The sequence below is a fragment of the Neltuma alba genome, unplaced genomic scaffold (genome assembly GCF_004799145.2).
Source record: "Neltuma alba isolate B1F8T4 unplaced genomic scaffold, ASM479914v2 tig00010875_pilon, whole genome shotgun sequence".
NCBI classification, from domain to species: domain Eukaryota; kingdom Viridiplantae; phylum Streptophyta; class Magnoliopsida; order Fabales; family Fabaceae; genus Neltuma; species Neltuma alba.
In genome coordinates this window covers 1,252,276-1,266,548 of record NW_021635666.1, presented here as the reverse complement: position 1 = coordinate 1,266,548, position 14,273 = coordinate 1,252,276, and the positions used below count along the sequence as shown (strand labels likewise).

General features: G+C 32.5%; 1 protein-coding gene across 1 annotated transcript; it reads right to left on the bottom strand.

Annotated features, from left to right (window-relative positions):
* Positions 1–8,797: 8,797 nt before the first annotated feature.
* On the bottom strand, positions 8,798–10,000 carry LOC114759610 (uncharacterized). The gene is made up of 2 exons (XM_028948818.1): positions 9,275–10,000; positions 8,798–9,194 (listed from the first exon to the last, which is right to left on the bottom strand). Exons 1-2 carry the CDS (start codon positions 9,753–9,755, stop codon positions 9,109–9,111), a joined length of 567 nt encoding a protein of 188 aa, XP_028804651.1. The 5' UTR covers positions 9,756–10,000; the 3' UTR covers positions 8,798–9,108.
* Positions 10,001–14,273: the final 4,273 nt, after the last annotated feature.

The following is a 14,273-nucleotide window of genomic DNA, read 5'->3' as shown; positions in this document are numbered from 1 at the left end:
TTTTTTCACGCTATATTTGGATGGGGTGAGTGAGGAAAAAATATAAGAAAATAATTTTTAAAAACCTTGAAAATTGTGAAATTTCAATTTAAAAATTTGGGAATCACATAGTCCTATGAGGTACCAAAACCTAAATTTGAATATGAAATTCAAGCAAAATTATCAAAATACCACATCTCTCTCTCTCTCTCTCTCTATATATATATATATATATAAAAGAAGTAAATTTTCAATTTAAGACTTGTTATTTCACAATTAAAACTTGTTATTCCCAAATCAATTTCAAAAATAATGTCATTCCTAGCATTAAAAAATGTTTTTAAAATTCCTAACTCGAAACTTATTATTTCATAATCAAAACTTATTATTTCATTATTACAACAACTGTGTACAAATGAAAGTATTTTGATAATTTTCCTTGAATTTCATAATTCTGTTTTAAGTTTTGGTCTATCGCATGATTATGTGATTCACACAACCCAAATCGAAAATTCACAATTTCCAAAATGTTTTGTTATTTTTTTAAATTTTTATTCCTAATATTCTTTTTTCCTATTTTCTTCTTACTTTTTTCTTTTCCCTTATTTTCTTCCTATTTTTGTATTCCTCCAGTCCTTAATATAATATCTATTTAACTAATTTGATTAGATTAAGGATATTAGGTAAGTTAGTTAATTATAAAAAGTATGAAATGTTTTTTCTAAAACACCATAATCATCTTTTTTAATATTCTCTCTTTTTTTCTAATTTGATTATGATTGAGAGAGTATCTATAAAAGTAATTTAAAAAAATTTATAAATATAAAAAAGAAATTTTATATTTAAAACTAAAATCAGATAAATAATTAATAAATTTTATATTTAAAACTAAAATCAGCTAAATAATTAAACCCTATATTAAGAAGGGATCAATAGTTTTTTCGTTCATCAAAACATAGCCGTTTTTTCCCCCTCCTCCTACTTTTAGACTTTAAAAATGAGCTAAAAGTGACGTTAGGAAGCGTGAGCCGCGACCTTGGTGGAATATGGAAAGCAGCGGGAAGTTTCGTTAACAAAAAAAGAACTGGAAAACCAAAAATGCCCCTCCCATCAATCATGGAATCAAGTTGTGTGGAACTTGGCTTCCAAGACATTTGGAAGTTGGAATTATCTGCGTTCCGTCAGTTCTCTTTCTTTCCGTCCTTTTTTCTCTGCTTATTATCCTTATTCTTTTTTACTTTTTCATTTTGGGGGCCCCATTCATGGCCTTTTTTTTTTAAATATATAAAACTTATAATTTCGTATGCTACCCACAAATAATTAGATTTTATACTCGTGGCCATGCACACATACATTAAAATTTCATTAAAAAATTAAATACAAAGTGAATATGAATTTAATAAATTTATAAAAAAATAATATTCTTTATGAGGTAATAAAAAATAAAATTATATAAGTAATTAAAAATAAATAAATACAGTAGCATGTATTAGAAGCTATATTGATAATTAATTATTTTTTGCCAAAATATATATTTGATCCTTTAATTTTACACAATGTTTCAATTTAGTCCCTTAATATTAAAAAGTATAATTTTGGTTCTTTAATCCTAAAATTATTAAGCTTAAATGATAATCTTTTGTAACAATTATGGTTGCTTTTAGGATTAAACTTGATATATTGACATTTAAGAATGTTTTATCAACATTGAATATCTCAATATCATATTTTTTGTTAATAATTTTAAGAGTAAAAGATTAAAAGTATATTTTTTTAAACTTAAATGACTAAATTAAAACAATGTATAAAGTGAAAAGATTAAATATATACTTTAGTTATTATTTTTTTATATTTTTTATTCATGTGCATATTACAAATATGAACAAAAAATTATTTTATTCTGCAAGTTATCACGCCATATATGTTAAAAGTGTAAAAGTACATATCATCTTATTTTAAAATCTTTTATGTAAATTAAAATTCCCAACACCCATTTTCTCATGTCATTGACTGATGTAGCAGGTAATTTTATCCTTATATATTACATTAATGTATTAAATTGGTTAAATTTTCTTTTTTGAAAAATTGCTATTATACTGTACACGAGAATTGTGTATTGCAAAAAAAAAAACTGAAAGTGAAAACACAATTCATGTTGTGAGGAGACAAATTAACATTTTCCACTGATAAAACTTGTTTTAGTTGGTAAGAAGTGAATTCATAACCTGTATAGTTGTGAGTTTGAATCACACTGTCAATGTAAGGATTTTATTGGCAAGGGAGGTGTAAGTTCTTTTGTAAACATTTTCTGAATTTGAAGATATGTTTTAGTCCTAATAAATTTTTGGGACTCATTGGGAGGAGTATTTTGTGACCGTTTATTGGGCCCATTGCGGAAACATTGTCACTTGTGCATGCAGCGCAAGAGGCGGAGGGAGATGGCTCGTGAGATCACATAATTAAACATGTGCTAGTTTCCTAATCTTCCATTTTGGTTGCGGAGAATATATACAATTATACACATTCTTAATATATATGGTAATATTTAAAATTAACAAAATATCTTTAATACATGTGTATATATAATACATGATTTTTATTAGCTTTTTACTACTATCTCCGATCCTAATTATAAAAGCTAGTTGATTAATTTGAGAAGATTAAGAAAGTAAGTTAAGTTAGTTATTTGTAATAAATATGTGTTATCTTTCTTAAAATATCCTTGCTAATCAAGTGTGTTGGCTAAAATTATCATTATTAAAAAGACCACCTTAGGAAAAAAATATATAAATATCAGAGACAAAGTAGATTAAGATCTTATATTTATGACCAAAATAAAAGTCAAACAAAATTTTATATTAAAAACCGGAGGTAGTATTACTTTAAGTTACAAAGTATTTTAAACTTCTGAAGTACCCTAATATTTTGGCCAAAAAAAAAGTATCCTAATAAAATCTTTAATATTATAAGATCTAAGGAAGTACTAACTTATCAAACACCTTTATAATGGTTAGTAAACAAAGGCCTAAGATGCAGCACGGGGACAAATTCCTATTCCTATTCCTATTCCTATTCATCATCGTAAGCAAGCACTGAGGAAAAGAAGCCGTGTGCAAGTTCAAGTTTTCAACTTCCGATTATAAGTTGTCGTCCTCCAAAGGCTTGTCATTATGATGTCGTTGAACTTTTGTTATTATTATAGGAATTAATAATATCTTTTGGAATTCCACTTTGAGTAATTACGAATAATATAACTCTTTTTATTAATTGGGATAAAATTTTATTTCCTGTACATATTTAGTATTCTAAAATATTTTGTAACGCAATTTCATCGTCAACCTATTTTTTTAAGAATAATTTTATTCTTAAAATATTTTTTTCAAGAGCAATTTTATTCTTAAAATATTTTTTCAAGGTTAACTTTAATCTTACTTTTAACTCTTCAAAAACTTTATTAAGCAAAGATACAATCAATATCCTAAAATATTTTCTAGGAACACTCAACTAAAATAAGTTGTAATTAGAGCTGATAATAACCCGTAAAAATGCGGGTCAGACTCCATAGATTAGCCTGCCACAATACACCGGCTAACTTGCATTTTTTTTTCAATTTAAGTATTTATTATAACTATACTATTATATGCTATATGATATCTAAAAACTTTATAAAAAAATCTATATAATTTATTTAATACTTTTAATTAAGTATTTAAAATTTATATTATATAAGAAAAATATTTTTAAAAATAGAAAATAAATAGTACTCTATGCAGTGAATTTTACAATTGAAGATTTTTCACCAATTATTTGGGGTGGGGATAAATTAATGGAAAAATTATGAAAGGGGCAATATTTTGTACTCTCCTGTATATTGTATAATGTTTCCCACACGACACGTTGGACGCGCACTGATGGTCTTGGGTAGAGCTGGTAATATGCCAGTCAACTTGCCAAGAAATGGTGGGTTGGATTGATAAAAATCAGACTCATTTTAAAATGAATCTTTTGAGCCCGTAACCTCCAAGACTAAATCCACAGTGGGCTAACCAGCAGGGTTGGCGGGTCGGCCCGTTTTATTTTTTAAATTTTTTTTAAAAAAATTTCTTCCTCAAATATAATTATGTTTACTTCTTTAGTCCTTTATCTCATTCTTATTATTTAAAATTATCATAATATAATATATCTTTTACATTGTATTATGAATTTTACTTATGGCAAAGTCAGTTGAGCAAAAAGAAGGTGATTCTACTTATGAAGCTTAACTAAATAATTTCACATCTTCGTATCATTTTTTGAATTATATCAACATTGAATGGTAGCTCATGGTTGAGCAGTTGATAGTGATTTGTAACATTATATTTGTATTATTATTAATTTAGATTTGTTATATTTTAATTTGGGATGTATATTTAATTATTTAGGATAATGTATCATGTATGCTTATAGTAGTATTTTAGAGTGTTTAGAACTTTGAATTTTATATTTTATTTATGATAATTTCTATATACATATTTTATTTTAGGTGTTTAAGAATTAAAATAAATTTTATTAAAAGAAAACAAAAAGGATAAAAACATTTAAAAAGAAAAAAGTGGCGGGTTGGTGGGCTGGGATGGGTTGGAAAAATATTAACCCGCTAGAAGTCGGTCTTTTTAGGACTGACCTGTCGGTCTTTAAACCCGTCACGGGCCAACCTATAACCGGTAGATTAGTCTATATTACCGGCTCTTGTCATGGATGGAGATGGAACCCAACTTTTGTAGCTTCTTCTTCAAAGTTTCAATTTCTCTGTATTTCTGTAATGACTTATCATTGTCATATCAGACTTAAGCATGGTTAATGAAAGACACCTATATTTCTGTTTTATTGACATGTTTCTGAAAATTCGACTTTGATAATGAAAGCCACCAGTTGCAGTGGGTCCACGCTCACCACGAGGACCACGAGGAAAGCTTTGGTTATATATATTTGTTTATTTTCGTTTTTCTTGGTGAATATACATTTTCTAATTTCCTGTCTTTTTTTGGGGTTGGGATATTTTCGAATTCAGGAGAAGAGTTTTTTTCCCTCCAAAAGTCATAATAAATTTTATATGAAAAATTGTGTAGAGCGTTACAACATTGAAAGTCACTAGGATATGCCCTCTCAGGTATTAACAAATATGGAAGGTCATAATGTGTCATAACCACCATTTGATGGGAGATTGTGTCAGGAAAATCCTACATACTAGAAGAGTATACATTCTTCATAAAAAAATTATTTTAAATAATGACCTAATTAACTAATTTGAATATACTACCTTCGGTTCTAATTATAAGAGCCAGTTGACTAATTTGAGAAGATTAAGAAAGTAAATTGAGTTAGTTATTTATTTTAAATAGGTGTTGTCTTTCCTAAAATATCCTTACTAATTAAGTGTATTGACTAGAACTATTATTGTTAGAAAGGCTGCTTTGAAAAAAATGTATAAATATGAGAGACAAAGTGGATTAGGGTCTTATATTTAGGACCAAAATAAAAGTCAAACAGGGTCTTATATTAAGGATCGGAGGTAGTATTAAATATGCTAGTTAAAATAGTTAATATGATATGTTTTTTCAAAACACTCTAATCATCTTCTTTAATTCCCTCTCTTTCTTGTTTATTTGATTATTATTGAGCAAATATCAATAGATTTAATTTACAAAAATTAATGAACATATAAAATAGGTCTTACATATAAGATCAATATCAATTTTCAAATTAGGTCATACATTAAAAACCAGAGAAATAACTTTTTTGTTATTAAATTTATGTTGGTTTGTGAAATGTATTGCTTCAAGAAGCACTTCTTTAGGCTATCATTTTATTGTCTATAAACATCTCTCATCCCCAATCTTTTCACACACAATATCTAACTCACAACTTTTGTTTTTTAATATGGGGGCATTTGGATAACTTCATAATCACTTTTCAGAAGTATTTTTTCGTAAATCAAAACAAATTCCTTCATATATTTACTTCGTATACCGTAAAAGTACTTTTAAAACCATGGTTTTGTTTTTACCTAAACACCCCTTATATCAGAGATAAAGTTAAATTATATCACTTAGTAAAAGTCGTCGTTATCCTAATTCAAATTTTGATAGTGCAAAATCACACTCGAGGGTTTTCATAACAACCTAAAAAAATTTGTCAGTTAATCCAATTTGTACCCAAAAATTAGAATAGGTTAGGGTAGATTAAATCTAAAAGGAAGTATAGTATTGTCTATATTTTGAAGTTCTGTTCTTTTTTAACTCTTCAAACAACTATTGTTGCCAACAACAAAAAAAAGCCAATATGCGTTGGATGATACATGATTGCTGTGAATCTTCAAATAATAAACAACAATCCCATTCTCCACAAAAAAATCCATTCTATTATTTACACACTTGTACAATTCCTTTTTATCCACTTTCATAATGGGTCATGCCACTTGAAATTCATCAAGCAATATGAAAGCTTTTCTTAGAACAGGTACTTCAGTCATAAAAGCAATCCTAATTATTACTTCCGGTTTTTAATATAAAAATTCATTTGACTTTTATTTTAATCCTAAATATAAGACCTAAATTCACTTTATCTCTCATATTTATTATTTTTTCTCAAGACAATCTTTATAATAATGGTAGTTCTAGCCAATATACTTGATTAGTAAAGATATTTTAGAAAAAATAATATTTATTTATTACAAATCACTAACTTAACTAGTTTTCTTAATCTATTTAAATTAGTCAACTAGCTCTTGTATTAAGAACCAGAGATAATATCACTTTGCGAAAATCATTATGTCTTCCTAAAAAAAGAATATAATTATTAAAAAAAATCTCATAACAAGTTAATGACAAATTCTAATACAAAAAATAACAGCAGGATCCCTACTACTAACTTATCGTTAGAATTTTTGATGACTCTTAGTGATTCCCCCTATTTCTTTCTCGCCAAAGCCTCACATAAGCTCCCTAAAATGGTTTTCGCGCACTATTCTTATAGCACAGCTTCTCGTGTTAGGCGTAAATGACCCATCACAAATCACTTTCACCCAATCATTCACTGGAGGTCTCCAGCAATATATTTAAAGTTTGGAGCTTTGAGCCACATACCTGCCAAATCACTAACACAACTGCACTAGTGGAATAGAGTTCACCCACCCATTTCGTAGAACACCCAACAATAAAGATTGGGGCCTGGTTGTTTCTTTATTGAAGATGAACTCATTTTTGCTCTTTTATAGTATCATCAGCCACAATAACGACAGTATCAAAGAAATAATTTCTGGTGCATTTAAGCTTTTCTTTAGACGATAGGAATTAATACATCACCTTTTGAGGCTTTCAATGTGTGGATCGTCTCCTGGTAGCAAAAAATGAAATGGGTATGTATGAGTAGAACTAGCATGTATACCATAATAGTACATCATAGACGTCACTTGGCCGGTTCAAAATATCATCACCCATATAATGGACGTGATAAAAGGGTGTTACGATTTAAGTGTATAAAGAAAAGAAAATACTACTATATTTCACTTGGCCTGGCTATTTCAAATCAACCACAAACATGCAATATTAGAAGAAAGATATATAGCTCTTCATCAACTGAATTGTAATTGAGTCATAACTCCCAAGGTGTGGAATATAATCAACCGAGACTAGATGGCAAAATTTTGAGAAGATTAAGTTGCACTAAATTAAACTTTATAAACTAAGCTTTAGCCAACTCAAAACTACATTAAATTTTCTTCTATTATGAATTAAGTTGCATCCAAGTGAATTATTTTTCCAACATTACTCGATATCTTAAGTTAATTTTTAATGTATTCATCATTCTAAAATATCTTGTCCGTAAGACTTAGTATTTTAAAATAATTTTTTGATACAAATTTATTATTAAAGTAGTTTTCTTAACAACAACGAGCATATTAAACTCAGAATACTGAATCTTAGTAAGAAATACTCAAAAATACATTATGCGCAAAAAATTACTTCAAAATACTTACTGCCATGAAAAATTCCTTTACAGTGCTAAACGCGTTAAAGATTAAGCTAGAATACTAAATATTACTACTAAAAACTACTCCTTCCAGTCCTATTTATAAATTTCAAATTTAAGAAGGGATGTGGTTCATTTTATAAATTTCAATTTGAATTTGTCTTGAAATTTAATGCATTTTTTTAAATATTGTCCTTAATTATTTTTCTTTTATCATGTTTTTTCACACATTTTCTTATTATTTTTCTCATTTATTATAATAACATATTCAAAAATATAAATATATTTCTAACCTATTTATTTTTTTAACTAATTTTAAATAACGATTTATTACTTGTGAGTTAATTATTTGAAACTTATAATGAGAAGCGGAAGAATTATTTTTGAAACCCACCTTTTTATTAATATTAATTTGCGCACAGACAAGTTATTTAGTGGATCAGAATCTTCTCTGCGGCCTAAATTCTCAGTGTCCCTTAGCGGCGTGAATTTCACCCGTCCAAATCAATCTGATATCTCACAGGCTGCCACTTCAACATCATTTTAAAACAATAAATTAAAGAGTAACCCTGAACCATTTTGTTTTAAAAAATAATCTTTTGTGTGATTTCCTACGCCCACCTCATTTCAACCGGAAGATTTATTGAGTATCTGAAGAGAAACAGGAAAAAAGAAAAATTTTAATAAACTAGATTTAAAAAATGAAAAAATTAATTTTGTTTACTCTTTTTTTTTTACCAGAAAACAGTAGTCCATTTTATTGATAAGCAAAAAGAAGTACATAACCCCAATATCCGAAGCCAAGAAAAACAAAAGAAAGCAGTAAATCCTAGGATACAACCTGAAAAAGCGAAAACAAGAAAGCTGGAGGCACCTACAGTACAACCTAGAAAAAACACAGAACCAAAAAAAACCAGCAAACACAAACACAGAAAACTTCAAATGGCAACGAAACATCAGCCAATACCTGTCCTCTCTTGGAAGAAACCAGTGCCGCAAGCAGAAGCACACAGGGCCTTATCTTCAGTAAGAAATTTGGCAAGAGAGGGTGGAGGCTGATTAGAACAACCTTCAAAACACACCCCCTTTGAGCTTGAGACTGCCAACCAATCTGCAGCCTTATTGCAAGATCTTGGAATTAGACCGAGAGAGACACCTGACATAGATCTTAAAGATGTCAAAATGTCCTCTATTACAACGTGTGACTGCCACTCACAAAGAGAACTTGAGTTATAATCCACTGCCTTAACTAAAGCCTCACAATCAGTCTCAATCAGATAGTTACCTTTGCCACTCAGCTTGATCAGGTCCAAAGCCTTTCTTGCAGCAAGAGCCTCTAACATGAAAGCAGAAGAAGATCTCACTTGTTCTGCTGTAAATTTCAACAAGTCACCATTCTCATTTCTGAAAATTACCCCAATACCAGCCTTACCAGATTTGCTAAGAAAAGATCCATCAATGTTTACCTTGATACATCCATGATCGGGAGCCTTCCATATTAAGCCTTCCCTGTTAGAAGCAGATAGAGTTTTTTCCTTCATCCACCCCCTAGCCACCCAAAACTCGTTCACCAAAGTAACTACATTTTTCAAGATCTTTTCTAGTTCTAGCATCATATCCTGATATACCACATTGCATCTTCCCTTCCATATACTCCAGCAAATAGACACCAGCAAGGATTTTTGGAATTCGTTGCTCTTTCTACCTTCACCAAGCATCATCCAGATCCAACTATCAAACCTAGAGATGTTCCTCTCATTCAACATAATTCCAATTGGAGATCCAAACCAGATATCTTTGCCCAATCACAGAGTAATAAACAATGCTCAATAGTTTCATCATTCTTGCCACAAATTTTGCAGACGGGGTCCCTGCAACATTTTCTTCTAAAGAGATTTTCTCCCGTGGCCAAGCATCCATTCACCGCTCTCCAAGTAAAGTGTTGAATTTTAGGAGGGACCTTCAGTTTCCAGATTTCTGTCCACAGACCTTTTGGTATCACATAGGATGATTTAGGTCTTGACTTACTACGAGTCGTTTTTCCATTTTTCAGAAAAGCATATCCAGCCTTCACTGAATATTCCCCATTTCTACTTCCCTTCCAGATTCTTCTATCTTCTCTCCCACTATTGGAAATGGGGATCTGTAAAATATCTCTAACAGAATCAGCATCGAACACCTCAACAAGCTTGTCTTCCTTCCATTGTCCATTCTCTATTAAGTCACTAACAAGCATGTCAGGATAGGCAGAGAATTGAGTCACAGAATTCTTGAGCGCACAGTCACCAACCCACCAATCCTCCCAAACCTTCACCCTAGTTCCATTCCCAATTCTCCATATAAGGTTCTGTTTCAGCATGTCTCTGCCTTCTAAAATACTTGACCAGCACCATGAGGCTCTTCCTCCTTTTTTAGCACTTAAGAAGTCTTTGTCAGGGAAGTAACGACCCTTAAGTACCCTTACCCACAGGGCCTTAGGATTTTGAATTGCTCTCCAAGCTATTTTAATCAGCATAGCCAAATTAAAATCAGAGAAGTCTCGAAACCCCATTCCTCCTTTCTTCTTTTGCCTAGTCATTATGTCCCAGGCTTTCCAATGAATACCTCCTTCCTCAGAACATCTTCCCCACCAGAATTTCGAAATAAGGCTGTCAAACTCTTTGCAAGTTTTCAATGGCATTTTGAAGCATGTCATAGGGTAAATTGGCACTGCATTAGCCACAGCTTTGATTAGCACTTCCTTTCCAGCGTGAGTGAGAAATTTTTGCTTCCATCCTTGAATCTTCCTAATCAGTTTTTCTCGAATGAAAGCAAGAGCTTCTACTTTAGACCTTCCCCAGATGATAGGCAAACCAAGATACTTACCAGGGTCGTTTGTTTCTTTAATTTCTAACCAGTTGCAGACCCTATTTTTACTAGCTTCATCGGTATTCGCAGAGAAATAGATGCCTGATTTTTCCAAATTAACCAGCTGACCTGAGGCTTTTCCATAAACAGCAAAGATTTTTTTCAAGTTTCTGCAATTCCTTTTTGATGCCTTCATGAAAAATAATGAATCATCCGTAAATAAGCAGTGTGACAGAACTGGACAAGAAGGATTCATTTTAATACCTTCTAGCATGCCGCTTTCCACATTTATCCTGATCATGCTAGATAGGACATCTGCTACCAAAATAAAAAGGTAAGGTGATAGGGGATCTCCTTGCCTCACCCCTCTTCCAGGAATTACTTCAGCAATTCTTTTTCCTGATAGCATTATTGAATATTTCACCGTCTTCACACATCTCATGACACAATCAACCCACTTTTCATCAAATCCCATCTTCAACATCACAGCCTCAAGGAAATCCCATTCAATCCCGTCATAGGCTTTGCTCATATCTATTTTTAGAGAAAATTCAAATTTGGCAGAAGTTTTACGCCTTTTCAAGTAGTGGAAAACTTCATGGGCTAAAATGATATTATCATGAATCATTCTACCTTCCACAAAGGCACACTGATTTTCTGAGATGATTTTAGGCATCAAGAACTTCATTCTGTTTGTCAAAACCTTTGAAAGCACCTTGTAGTAGAAATTACAAAGGCTTATAGGTCTATATTGTGTTACCACTTCAGGTTTGTCAACTTTAGGAATCATCACTAAGTTAGTAGCATTCACAGGTTCAACAAATTCACCATTTTCAAGACAATTCTTCACAGCTTGGTAGATTTTTTCGCCAATAGTTCCCCATGAGCAGTGGTAAAATTGCCCAATGTATCCATCAGGCCCAGGTGCTTTTCTTGCCCGCATTTGGAGACAAGCTTCTTTCACCTCTTTTCTAGTGACACTTCTTAGCAGCATTGAATTATCATGCTCAGAAACCTTACAGTCCATGTAACTAAGAGCCTCAGACATGTCTCTTGCACCAGAATCCGAGAATAGGTCTCTGTAATAATTGGTAAATTCCTCAGCTATGTTTGCCTCTTCCTCCATCCATCTACCCTCGTTACTCTTCAATCTCAATATCTTGTTTCTTGCTCTGTGTTGTACTGTAGTGAGATGAAAAAATTTTGTATTTCCATCCCCTTCTTTTAGCCACTTCATTCTGGATCTCTGGTGCCAGTACTTCTCTTCCAGCCTCCAAGCTTCCTCTATTTCTTCAATAATTGCTTCTTTTCGCTGCAAAATCTCATCAGTAAGAATTTTCTTATTGCAGGCTTCTAGCATAGTCATCAGATTTTCAATTTTTTTCTGTTATTAGGAAATGCTCTTTTACTCCACTTTCTGAGAGCCTTGCTACATTCCTCTAGCTTCAAAGCCAATTCTTTAGTCGAGGCAATAACTTCTTGCATAGCTTTACCCCAACTTCTCTTGACCACACCTTCAAAATCCTCATGCTCACACCAGTAAGGCTCAAACCTGAATAATCTGGGACTCTTACTTTGTTGATAATGTAAATTCACCACTAATAAATGATGATCTGAGCCCACCGGTTCCCAATGGAAGACTATGGCTTTTGGGAATTTTTCTCTCATATCACCATTCCCAAAAATCTTGTCAATCCTTTCCTTAATATGAGCTTCCCCACTCCTGCCATTAGCCCAGGTAAACCTTGACCCTTTAAATTCCAAATCCATGAATTCATAGTCACTTATCATCTTGTGAAACCTTAGGATTTTCCTAGCTGCTCTCTGGTTTCCTCCTATTTTCTCATTTTGATTGAGGATTTCATTAAAATCCCCAGAGCACATCCATGAACCATTGATAGAAGAAGCCATTCTTGTCAGTCTCTGCCATACTCTACATCTCTCTGCTTCTTTAAGAGGGCCATAGATCAAAGTAAGGAATTCAGGTACTTCCTCACTTGAACAAGTGATCTTAGCATGTATGATATTAGAACAACATGAGATTAGGTCAAAGTTCAATTCATCCTTCCACCAAACTGCTAGTCCCTCGCTCCTGCCTCTTGGGTCCACATATAGCTCATTCTGGAACCCCAGTCTTCTTCTAATTTTTTTCATGTAAGTCTGGTGCTTTTTAGTTTCCATTAGAAACACTAAAATAGGCCTATGTTTCTGGCAGGCTTCTTTTATGTTCCTAACTGCCAAGGTAGCACCAAAACCCTGGCAGTTCCACATGATAAAAGTCATGGCTCCAAGGTGACTGATTGTGGCCAGTCACCAACACCATCAGTAGGACAGTGCTCAGTTTCCCTTTCAGTCACTAGGGATAAAATTCCATTATTCAGAGCTGATTTCCCTGCTATTCTTTTTCCTTGTCTCGACTTATTCTTGAAAAACCTGAGACTTCTTCTTATCTCTTTCTTTGGGGCAACATTCTCTAGAGAATTATGATATTCTATCAAATTTTCAGAGTTGAGTCTCCTTCTCTTCACGTTTTTCCCTTCTTCATACTCATAAAGTTTTCTCTTTAAAGCAATCTTTTCCATACTACGTGTTACTTCTGACATAGGGGAGATGCTTCCATAAACCACCAGCGCTTTCGAGAGATCATCATTTTCTGCATCTACACAGTAATTCTCTTTCAGTACTGCCCTGGTAGACTTTTTCCTCACTACCTTCCTCCCAAGTTCTGCATCACATGAGTTGCCTTCACCAGCTACATTTTCATTGTTCTGTTCCTTTGATGGCAGTAACCCCTTCCCAGTGTTATCTATCCTTTATACCATGTATTGGATAGCTTCCTCCTTGCAATTTTCTTTAGCACTTCTACTGTCAACAGTCTCAGTAGCTACATTCTCCTTATTCACCAATTTCGGCTGATTAGTCAGTTTTGGAGTCTCTCTTCTCGAATCACTAGAGAGATCCTTAAAGCCAATAGCCTCTTCCCAGTCTGAATTACATACCCTAATTGCTTCAACAATGTGGCGCGCAGATTGAATGCTTAGCCAGGAGCCATACTCAGCTGACTTAGCATTCTCCTTATCTTCAAAGTGACCACAAGATCTCATGTCGTGTCCAATTCTGCCACATGCGAAACAGAAATTCTGCAACCTTTCATACCGAGCCTTAATCCATATAGGATCTTTATCTTTTCTAGGAGACCACATTCCAGTCACCAATGGCTTCCTTAAATCCACAAGGACTCTGGCTCTTAAGAAACTCCTGATTAATAAGCCATCGCCTCTTGGATCCTCCACCATCATTACCTCACCAATTAGACCTCCTAATTTCACAGCATTATCTACCTCCATCGCAGCAAGAGGAAGATCATGGAACTGAATCCAAAATGGGCAAAAGTCAATGTTCACCTCGCTAAATATCTTATCATCATTCCAGCTCTG